This window comes from Diospyros lotus, chromosome 14, assembly GCF_014633365.1.
Source record: "Diospyros lotus cultivar Yz01 chromosome 14, ASM1463336v1, whole genome shotgun sequence".
NCBI lineage: Eukaryota > Viridiplantae > Streptophyta > Magnoliopsida > Ericales > Ebenaceae > Diospyros > Diospyros lotus.
Window position 1 is genome coordinate 9,682,115 of NC_068351.1, and position 10,861 is coordinate 9,692,975.

The 10,861-nt window shown below is 37.7% G+C and overlaps 3 protein-coding genes across 3 annotated transcripts in view; all 3 read left to right on the plus strand.

The window, feature by feature from the left end:
- The window catches only part of LOC127789986 (histone-lysine N-methyltransferase, H3 lysine-9 specific SUVH1-like), a 37,383-nt gene extending 35,105 nt beyond the window's left edge, over positions 1-2,278 (plus strand). The window contains exon 4 of the mRNA XM_052319172.1: positions 2,154-2,278. The gene's annotated coding sequence lies outside the window, so the exon portion shown is untranslated. The remainder of the gene's footprint in view (positions 1-2,153) is intronic.
- LOC127789987 (probable protein S-acyltransferase 4) lies at positions 229-6,816 on the plus strand. Its single transcript, XM_052319173.1, has 6 exons — positions 229-1,003; positions 2,154-2,342; positions 2,971-3,279; positions 3,756-3,977; positions 4,963-5,510; positions 6,381-6,816. The coding sequence occupies exons 1-5, from the start codon at positions 947-949 to the stop codon at positions 5,506-5,508; spliced, it is 1,323 nt and encodes a 440-aa protein (XP_052175133.1). The 5' UTR covers positions 229-946; the 3' UTR covers positions 5,509-5,510; positions 6,381-6,816.
- An 861-nt stretch (positions 6,817-7,677) lies between these two features.
- On the plus strand, positions 7,678-10,643 carry LOC127789988 (magnesium-protoporphyrin IX monomethyl ester [oxidative] cyclase, chloroplastic). The gene is made up of 5 exons (XM_052319174.1): positions 7,678-8,284; positions 9,185-9,249; positions 9,356-9,683; positions 9,951-10,049; positions 10,234-10,643. Exons 1-5 carry the CDS (start codon positions 7,787-7,789, stop codon positions 10,495-10,497), a joined length of 1,254 nt encoding a protein of 417 aa, XP_052175134.1. The 5' UTR covers positions 7,678-7,786; the 3' UTR covers positions 10,498-10,643.
- Positions 10,644-10,861: the final 218 nt, after the last annotated feature.

Below are 10,861 nucleotides of genomic sequence, written 5' to 3' on the forward strand. Positions count from 1 at the left end.
AAATAAGAACTTTTAATTATTATATTTTGAATGTATAATAATAATAGTTTTAGTATGAAATAAATAAATATGAATTATATATAAATTTGGGGATGGCGATGATAAAGGAAAAGGATAATTTATGGAAAAATAGGTTTACACGAGGCGAAGAGAGGAGTCAGAGTGGACAAGCGCGTTGTCATTCTAATTTTACCAAGTCTGATTTGGAGAAGTGGACAAAGAATGGTTTCCTTAATAAACTTAAACCAGAGATGGCGACAAAACCTTCTTCTTGTACCCGCAAGGATGATAATATAGGCAAGCAAGCGCGGACAATTTCAAACAAGCTTCCGAGCTTGACAGCACGTTGCCATGGCTGCAGCAACAGCAATGGTAAACGCTTCGCGTGGGATGGGACAAATTATTTGTTATTCCTGCCTGTAAACTCTTCTTAATGGAATAATTAATGTTGCCAGCGGAATTGCCGCTACAATCTTGGGAACATCCGTCTGTTACAGCATCCTCGGCCAGCACAGACGGAAGGAGGAAAGAAGAAGAAGAACAAGAAGAAGAAGAAGAAGAAAAAGAAAAAGAAGATACCGAGCGATTCGATTGGTTCCTAAGAAATCCTCCTGGTTTAATCCGTCTGCCAAAGAGAGAGCAGACGCAGCTGGTTTTTGATTCCCCTTCGTTGATTCTCTCTCCCTCTCTCTCATTGTATACCCAAATCGATCCATCAACAGCCACTCGCATTTTGAACTGCGGATTTCGAGATACATCCATTAACCGATTCACGCGTGGATATGATTGTTGGAGGACTGAAGGAATTCGCTATGGCCTGGGGTTTCTGATGTCCTCCTCTTGTCTGATCGATTCAATTTGATTGCGGATCTTCGATTACGAAAAAAGGTGGTTTTGCTACTACTGGGAACGATAAAATCCGTATTTGGGGCGGAACGAGCAAGGTATGGCCCCAAAGAAATCAAAATCGAAGAGAGTCTATCAGGTGTGGAAGGGAAGCAACGTAAGTGAAAAGCGCAATCCAATTGCTATCGTCTGATTTGGTTGATTTGTGCGATCATTGAATTGATATACATTATCCTTCATCATCTGGTGGTTTCAACTCGTATGTAGGGTTTGTTTCCCTTTATTTATCATGCTGGGTTTTCACGTGACACATTCCTATATAGTTTTTGTGAATTGTGAGGTTGAGTTAGCTGTCAGAAGTTGTTAAGAGAGTATCTAGGTGATACTAATTTGTTAGTGGTATTGGAGACTTGTGACACTTGAGGAGAAGTTAATAACGCAAGCCTAATTGTTCCTGATTATTGTTGTAACCATGAACTAAAATATTGTGAATGGAAGCCCGCCTAAAGATGTGAATAATCCCAGGTCCCTAAGCTTCGTTTGTCAGCAAAAATTGGAAAGTTTGACACAAATTTAGCTTGTCCACACTTCTTTGATAGTCTACAAGTATCAACCCTTTATGCATAATAAATTATTTCTTTGTTACCCATTTGATTGGAAGAGAGTTGTTCAATCAGATAATTCTTTGACATTATCAGCGTTTGCTTTCCGGTCAGGATTTTGTTTCTTCATTCACAAAATATGAGGTCTTCAGCTGCATTTAGTTGAAGGTAATTTTTGGGTTCATGAGACCAAGTAATACACTCAAGACCTCCATGGAAGACCACCTATTTGGAGTGGAATTGGGTCATGATAGAAGCAATGGTAAAACTAAATTGAATTTAATCATCTACAGAAATGAATATGCATACCCTATACTGTATGAACATATGTCAGCGTTTCATTCCTTAACAGATCTAAAATTCCAAACACATCTTTTCTACTGGAATGTAGGTCAAGAAATAGTTTAACCATTTGAAAAAATTCGACCATTGTATTCTGTCCTTATTTACATTTTACATGAACCCTGATTATCTTGTTGCCGGTTGCTTGAGGTTTGTTTAATCTGCTTGACGAGGAAAGACTTCAGGTGTTTCATTTGCTAATAATATGGTTGGCCTTCTAAATATTCTATTTGTTGGTTTACAATTGGAGTTCCGGGAGCTAGTGTTGAAATTGCAGACTCACAAAGCTTTCTGCTGTTTTTATTCCTTCCCCCTGTTTTTTTTTTTTTTTTTTGTTTATTTCATTTTTACTAATGTTTTCAGAGATTTCTATGCGGGGGAAGATTGATATTTGGTCCAGATGCAGCTTCTCTATTTTTGTCAACCTTCCTGATTGCATGCCCTGCAATAACATTTTGTGTAAAAATCTATTGCGATATCAAGCATGGCAAACTTAAAGATGTTGGGCTTTGGTACACTGTGCTGGCTGTGGGTTCTATTCTCACTATTTTGGTAAGTACTTGGGTTTCAAATATAGCTTCCACAATTGCTTACTATCCCCTGCAAAGAGAAATATTAAAGGAAAAACAAAGGAAAAGGTCTTATGGTGGTGGTGAAGGCTACAATTCTTTTCCCAGATAAAACTACTTTTTATACTTCCAAACCATTTCATCGTGGCCATGTTTGGGCTGACATAATTTGTTGGAGGTTCTAATATTTTCAGAAGGAAAAAGGCACGTGATGGAATAAATATGAAAGATATATCAAGTACATAGCTAAGTTGGGTGCCGCTTAACACAGTCTGAAAATTGAACACCCACATATTATACTGAAACAGCAGTTGCAGTTAGTTATGCTTTGTTTTTCATTGCACTAGAATCATGATGACCATTACCCCTGAAACAAAAAGATGTTTTTTTACACCTTTGTTTCCCTTTTCTTTTGTTTCAAGTTTCTTTGTGTAATAATTCCATATGGAGGTGCCCATCTATATTGTTTAGGCTTGTGAAAACTTTTTGTAGTTAGCAAATTCTCTCTCGATGCTGGTTTTCATTATTATAGTTCTAGTCCAGTTTAAACCATTTCTGTTTGTAGTAAATGAATATCAGTATGACCACTTGTCTTTGAAATTTTCTTGTAGGATATAACATTTCTGTTCTTGACATCCAGCAGAGATCCTGGGATATTGCCTAGAAACTCAAAGCCACCTGAAATGGATGAAGCATATGATATGACTACCCCTTCCATGGAGTGGGTCAATGGTAGAACCCCTTATATGAAACTACCCCGAACAAAGGATGTGATTGTCAATGGGCATGTAGTTAAAGTGAAGTACTGTGATACTTGCTTACTTTATCGTCCTCCTCGTGCTTCTCATTGCTCCATTTGCAACAACTGTGTTCAAAGATTCGACCATCACTGTCCATGGGTCGGCCAGTGCATCGGAACAGTAAGTAATTTCGATAGTTATAGTATTTTGATAAAGACAGACCACACACATTCTTAGTGAATTACAATTGTATGTGAAAACATCTTTTGGGCTTGCAATAATTGTTGTTCTTATATGTCAGTGGTTTATTTTCTCTTTCTTCTTCTGAGCATTATTAATTTTTTCTTGTTGGAAATTGGTTTTCAATTTGAAGTGGAATGTATTTTAGCTGATTATCCAAGTTGCTTGATATCCTAAAATAATATTTTAAAACTGCCTCAGCTACCAATAATGTCACATAATTGAACTGGGATCAATATCAAGGTTGTAAATATAGATAGTATTATTTCATATGTAATGCTACAAAGTGCTATGAAACCTAGATAGAGTGCCTTCATCTTCATGTAGTCTACTACAAATAACCTTGTAATTGTGTGTGTGTGTGTGTATCTTCTTTCTTTCCAGAATTAACTTCTTTCTTGCTAATCTGGTTGCAGCGTAATTATCGGTTTTTCTACATGTTCATATCAACTTCAACCATCTTGTGCATATATGTGTTTGTGTTTTCTTGGATCAACATCATTCAACGAGCAGGAAATCCCTGGAAGGCCATATCAGGGCAGATCTTTTCAGATATTCTCATATTATACTGCTTCATTGCCTTTTGGTTTGTGGGTGGCCTTACAGTTTTCCATTTCTATCTAACTTGCACAAACCAGGTGATGCTCCTTTTCCTTAGAATCAAGTCATTTCAACTTTACAGTGGACACTAAATTCTTATATTATTTCTAGAATCTCTTGGATTGCTTACTAAGCCACCATCAATGTGCCTATTGCCTTTTGTCTGTAAATGCCATGTCCAATTTCTGAGATTGAGACTGAGACTGAGACTGAGATTGTTAGAACAGTTTTTAGAACTACTGTGCAAAGTCATTATTTTGTATCCTATGCTAGCAATGTGCTGATGCTATAGTTAAGACATTATTATGCAGAGCAACATCCCTTATGATTTAGCCCATGGTAATACTGTGAATTTTGACTGCTTAATTTGCTTGTGAACTATTTCTCTCATTCTTAGAGCTGATTACCATTGCCAGAGAGCGAGCCCATAATTACCGTTGCCAAACTGGATATTGTAGTAATTATACCTGTAAAGGTGTTGGCCAACTGATACAACATTTGTTATAGAGTTATGTATAATTCATCCATAAGGAACTTTAATTCCCATAGATTTTATGCACGCTGGTCCCTACTCTCTGTATACATAGCATATCTGCTAAAAGATTTTTTCAACTCAGTGGATAGAAAACTAGTTGCATTATTTCATGGGAGCATGTATCTTTACTATGACTGGAGTACTGCTACCATCTGAGCAACTGTAGATATCCTGATTGAATTTTTTAAATGGGATAGATGGAGTAGTTGAATAAACCATGTTTAACAAGTACAATAAATTTAGTCTAGAATCTAGATGGGTTTGTGAGAAAGAAAAATTAGCAAGCTCACATTTCACCCAAAAATAATTTGACTTTCTTCCGTATCATCTTTTTTCTGGTGTACTTAACATAGACATATCCAAACATCTCTTTTTTGTTGATAGTGGAGTCAACTACATGTGTTTTTCAGGTATAAATTTGACTAATTCTGGCTGACTAATTTGCTGGGATTGTATTTAATCAAGCAGTGACTTTTGCTCTCATGCAGACAACTTACGAGAACTTCCGCTATCGATACGACAAGAAGGAGAACCCTTATAACAAGGGCATGATAAATAATCTTAGAGAAACCTTTTTCTCCATGATCCCACCTTCCCTAAATAATTTCCGAGCATTGGTGCAAGAAGATGAAAGCATGGTGATGGAGACCACTACCCCAAACGTTGCAGGAAGTCATGATAGCTCAAAGGAGAAGATTGATATTGAAATTGGAACTAAGCTTGGAGAAGAAAGTGCCTTGTCACTCCCTGAGATTTTACGTAACTTGGATTACGATGACATAGACGACAATTTCAAACCTAAGTGGGGAAGTGGAAGAATAGATTCTGACCCAGTTGTCTTTCCTGCTGAACAAGGACCAACAGAATCTATTCAAATCTGCACTGTTGAAGATGAAGCTCGTGCTGTTGGGAATATTGACCAAGGGAGTTGCTCATGTCCAACTACCGAGAGCTCCATTTTTGAAAATGTGGCTGGTGTAGAGGAGAATGCTGAAGAGTCTGATCAAACTTCAACACCAGTTAATCAAGTATAGAGGTATTATGTTGTATTCTTAACATCATATTTAGTGAACCTTTTCTTTGTTCTTTGGATATGGAATTCTTTCTTAGTTTGATATTGTTGTGCATCTAAAACTAATTAAATTGAATCAACAGTGGTCACTTGATGAAAATAATCTTAGCAGTGTTTTCAATTTGAGTAAGGTAGCTAAGATTACCATGACGCCATGGAAAACTGATGTATCAGAAACTCAGCATGAAAACAAGATACTCAACCTCAGTACTGTATACCACATAACCAAAGATCTAATTACACCTAACTTCTTGAAATTTGTGCATACAGCCAAGAGTTGTCCATTTGAATGATAAACTCAACCTGTGGCATTTTTTTTTATGCTAAATAACATGTGGCATATTTTGATTAGTAACATAAATTTATTTGCTTTGTGTTTTTTGGGCTTGGTATTTGCTTTGTGTTTTCAACTTTTCATCAATGATATTGTATCATCTCTGTAATGGCAAACATGCTCTAGCTTGCTGAGATCACTATAGTTCAACTGCGCTGTTGAATTGGACAGGTTGGCTATATGGAATTCTTAGAAAATTCATGTTTTACGTATTTACATGCTAAAAAACTTGTTCATTTCAAATGCTATGAATGTGGGCACAGAACATGAAAAAGTTGAAGTTTCATTCATTGCATTTTACAATAAATCATAAATATCACATAGTTCAAAATTTTGCACACCTATTATTCCGCGTTCTGTTTCTACGTTACCTCTTCCCCTTTTTTCCGGCTGGAAATGGTCGCTTGTACAGAAGTTATGTTGCATGGTAGTTACTCACTGTTAAACAGACTACTTTTTTCTTTTTCGATTACAAATTTCATGTTCATGTTCTATTACAGGTTTCATCTGGGATATCTTTTATGGCTGAAGAAATACCAGTGTGGATTCTGAGGATATCTTTGTTTCTGCTTGAATGATGTTTGGGGGCTTGCAAGGCTGTACGAGGTTTATTAAGGATGAGTGGGAGTTGGTGTTGTTTACTCGGAAAGTTTGAAAGATACGGTGGAACCTTAAATATGTTACAGACAAATTCTTGTTGTAAGTGGCCGAGTCTTTGTATTCAAAATAAGAGAGGAACTTGCAACAAAATGGAGAATCCTGTGAGGTTGAGAATGTTAGTAGGTAGGTTGTGCCCCCAGCTTTGCCTTTTTCCTTTTGTTCTCTCTCTCCCTCTCTCTTGCCTTCTTAAATTGGAGATTTCTTAGTTAGCCAGGAACTGTAGATTAATGCAAACTGTTTGTTGGATGAAAGTTCAATTAGATTGAATTATTTGCAGAGTGCTTTTTCCTTCTTTTTTTAGAGGCTTGAGGGAGAGGGAAGTAGAAGTTTGAAAAATAACAAAGTTTATTTATTTATTTATTTTTGGTGGTAAAATAAATTTTTTTAGATAGGAGTTTCCAGAGATGGTAAAGAATAGATGTGGGGAAAAGAGATCCAATTGAGGATTATATATTTTATATATTGGCAAAATTATCTTTCCCCCAATTTTTCCCTTAATCTTCTTTTTTTATTTTACCCTTCTAATCCTCAACCATTGAATCCACTAGGTCTTGACTATTTTTCTTTGTTTTTTTTCTTTCTTTCATTCTCTATTGTAGACCAGGGTTCAAATCCTATCCTCACTAAGAGTGAGTGAAGAAGAAGAAAAGAAAAAATAATAAAAAAAATAAGAAATGAGTTAAAATTAAGTAGGTCTGTGACTTGAAAAAGAACTTAATTTAACAAAAATTTTACTAGAAAATGATAAATTTATAACTTTATAAATTCATACGAAATTTAATTTTTTGGTTATAATTACTTATTCTATTGTCATTAATCATCCCGCAAAAGATTTTTGCTGAGGGTAAAAGAATCAGCTATTTATTTTCAGTTGAAAAAAAAACTATCGAACTTCAAGACAAATACATGCAAATGCAAATGCAAATGCAATGTAATACACAGCTCCAAGCTGAGGAGAACCACAAGTCCCCCCCTTGCCTTGTGGCAGTGGCAATGTCTTTGCCTTGCTAACAACAATCCAACAAGGGGAAATCAAGCTTCCAATAATTATCAGCCACATGTCAGAAACCCATCAAAACTCATGGATTTTCTAGGATGACATTATCAAAATTTCAATCCATTCCCACCAATTACGAGAACCCACGTCTTATCACGAGGCCCACGTCCTCCACCTCTCTGCTCCTTCTAATCCTCCTTCCTCCTTCCTCCGTCCGCCACCCGCCAAGTCGCCGGACAACCCCAAAAGATGGCGGCTGAGATGGCCTTAGTGAAACCCAACATCTCCAAGTTCAGCACAACCGCCGCCAGCCCACGGCGGCTGCCACCGCCTCACGTGGTCACCTTCTCCTCCAGAACTAGCACCGTCAATATGTCCGCCGCCACCACGACGCCGCCTTCTTCTCCGGCAAGCAACAACCGGAACCCGAAAAGGAAAAGTGGGAAGCAGGGCATAAAGGAGACGCTACTCACCCCGAGATTCTACACCACGGATTTTGACGAGATGGAGACGCTGTTCAACACGGAGATCAACAAGAAGCTGAACCAGGCGGAGTTCGAGGCGCTGCTGCAAGAGTTCAAGACGGACTATAACCAGACCCATTTTGTGAGGAATAAGGAGTTCAAGGAGGCGGCCGACCAGATTCAGGGCCCGCTCCGCCAGATCTTCGTCGAGTTCTTGGAGAGATCCTGCACCGCCGAGTTCTCTGGATTCCTTCTCTACAAAGAGCTCGGAAGAAGGCTCAAGGTAACTTGGCTAATCTATAGTTCTTCAATTTTAAGTATATGTTCTGGAATTTTGGAATGACGCTTTAGATAACTCCTTAAATTCTGTTCCGTTTTGATAGAAATAAAGTTGGTTAGATAAAGTTCAATAACTTCAATTCGATTGTAACCAGAGAATAAGGATAATAGTAGAAGACCAAATCCTCAGAGCTATTGCCTATAAATAGGGACTTCCAGTTCAATTGTTGATGGGCCACACATTGTTAATATGTGACATGATATAACTAGGTTATGAGACTGTGTGTCACTTGATAATTAGAGTTCTCAGAGTTTGACAACCAGTTATTTGGAGTTGAGCATTGAGTAAGCATACAAAGATTTGTATATGGGCTTGCCATTAGGGAGGCTTGAACCTTGATTGTAGAGGAGGCCATTATAGCCTCTTACCACCAGACCAATCTTTGGGGGTACAATTGTGGTTTTCGTATTATCAATTTCCCCTCTCTGTGGATGTATCTTTGCCTCTATATGTATTCCTTTTGTCTGCAAAACTTACTAAAAATGTCCAGCTTTTAGTTTGCCATAAAATTTGTGTAGTTTTGTTTGGTTCTTCATATTATCCATCCAAACTTTTGATGTGGTTTATGAAAATTATCTGAAATGCTGATTTTCTGCCCTAATTCCCAGCATACGCTGAATGCATTTTTCCGCTAAGCGGATTGAACTAAAGTTTCTGCTGCTCTTGGCAAGCTATTCAGTTGGAACCTTCCAATTAACTTATGCTGGCCCATTGCTGGTTCATACTTGTTTTTTTTTTTTTTTTCCTGGAGTTCAGCTTCAATTCAGCTGTGAACGAAGTCGTTGTGAATTATATCCATCTTCCCAATCTTTAATTTGACTAGAAGGGATGTTTTGTGTGCAGAAAACCAATCCTGTGGTGGCCGAGATATTCTCTCTCATGTCTAGAGATGAAGCCAGGCATGCTGGGTATGTGGACCTACTTTGATTATTTTCTCCATTTCTCTCTTGCATCAGTGTGGTTATATTTTAGATGCTAAGATAAATTGGGTTATTTTTCAATTGACTTTTCCAGGTTCTTGAACAAAGGGTTATCCGATTTCAACTTGGCCCTCGACTTGGGATTTCTGACAAAAGCCAGAAAGTACACATTTTTCAAGCCAAAGTTCATTTTCTATGCGACTTATTTGTCTGAGAAAATTGGATACTGGAGATACATAACCATCTACCGGCATCTCAAGGAGAATCCCGAGTACCAGTGTTATCCCATTTTCAAATATTTTGAGAACTGGTGCCAGGATGAGAACCGGCATGGTGATTTCTTCTCTGCACTGATGAAGGCACAGCCCCAGTTCCTCAATGACTGGAAGGCAAAGTTGTGGGCTCGCTTCTTCTGTCTTTCAGTAAGCTTCAATGCATCAAAGAAAATAAACCATAATCTTTTGTCAACTCTAAATTCTACATCTTACATGAATCTTTATTGAAGTTTCAATATCTCAATTTGTTTCCATCCCCTCCTGTTTTATACCATGCGCATACGATGTTTATTTGAAGTTCCAGATCCCATAATTATTTCATTTCCCTATATTCCTTCTGTGATAAAAGGACATAGAGTTCATCACTAGTCTGGAGTTTTTAATTCCCCTGACAGCTAGCAATTTTGTTTTCAGGTATATGTTACAATGTACCTAAACGATTGCCAACGAACAGATTTCTATGAGGGCATTGGGCTCAACACAAAAGAATTTGATATGCATGTGATCATTGAGGTTAGTTTGTCCTGAATTTGTATTTTCCTTTATCTGCTGGATTGTATGCTTTTATGATTGTAATCTGTTTATGCATACCTGATCACCTTGCATACTGCTATCAGTTCGAAGTTCATTTCGATGTGTTGCCAAAACTTTATAAAAAGATTCATATGTTTCAATTCCTCGAACTGTATTTTTGCAGACAAATCGCACAACAGCTAGAATATTTCCAGCAGTATTGGATGTTGAGAATCCGGAATTCAAGAGGAGGCTGGATAAAATGGTGGAGATTAACGAACAACTCATGGCAGTTGGGGCAAGTGAAGACATTCCTCTGGTCAAGAACTTGAAGAGGATCCCATTAATTGCTGCACTTGCTTCTGAACTCTTGGCCACATACCTGATGCCACCCATTGAATCTGGCTCAGTTGACTACGCCGAGTTTGAACCACAGCTTGTTTACTGAAAGCTTCCATTTTGCAGGCAATCCATCACTTGTTTGGATGGTCTCTGATCTGTAGTTGACTGTAATCACGTGTTTAAACAAAGGGAACACTGTTAAGAGTAGCAACCCTGTAATTTTCGATAATATAACTACGTATTTTTGTTAAACTTATGTAGTTGTTCATAGTTTCTAGCTAATAATTGTGATTCCTGTCCTCCTCTCTGATTTACTTTCTTCTCGACCTAATTGAACCCGGTTTTATCTTATTATCCTGATCCTCAGCTGCAGCTGCTGTTTTCTCTCGCTGATTCATGGGGAAGATTTCTAACAGACCATTAATGCTGGATTATACAGTTTAACCATAGCTCTTATTTGGTTGATTGCC

Bases quoted from the DNA above. Each gene is read 5' to 3' on its own strand.
- LOC127789988 (XM_052319174.1), top strand. From the start codon at position 7,787: ATGGCGGCTGAGATGGCCTTAGTGAAACCCAACATCTCCAAGTTCAGC. The intron at 8,285-9,184 runs GTAACTTGGCTA...TTTTGTGTGCAG, and splicing joins AGCTCGGAAGAAGGCTCAAG to AAAACCAATCCTGTGGTGGC. The intron at 9,250-9,355 runs GTATGTGGACCT...TGACTTTTCCAG, and splicing joins GATGAAGCCAGGCATGCTGG to GTTCTTGAACAAAGGGTTAT.
- LOC127789987 (XM_052319173.1), top strand. From the start codon at position 947: ATGGCCCCAAAGAAATCAAAATCGAAGAGAGTCTATCAGGTGTGGAAG. The intron at 1,004-2,153 runs GTAAGTGAAAAG...TAATGTTTTCAG, and splicing joins AGGTGTGGAAGGGAAGCAAC to AGATTTCTATGCGGGGGAAG. The intron at 3,978-4,962 runs GTGATGCTCCTT...GCTCTCATGCAG, and splicing joins ATCTAACTTGCACAAACCAG to ACAACTTACGAGAACTTCCG.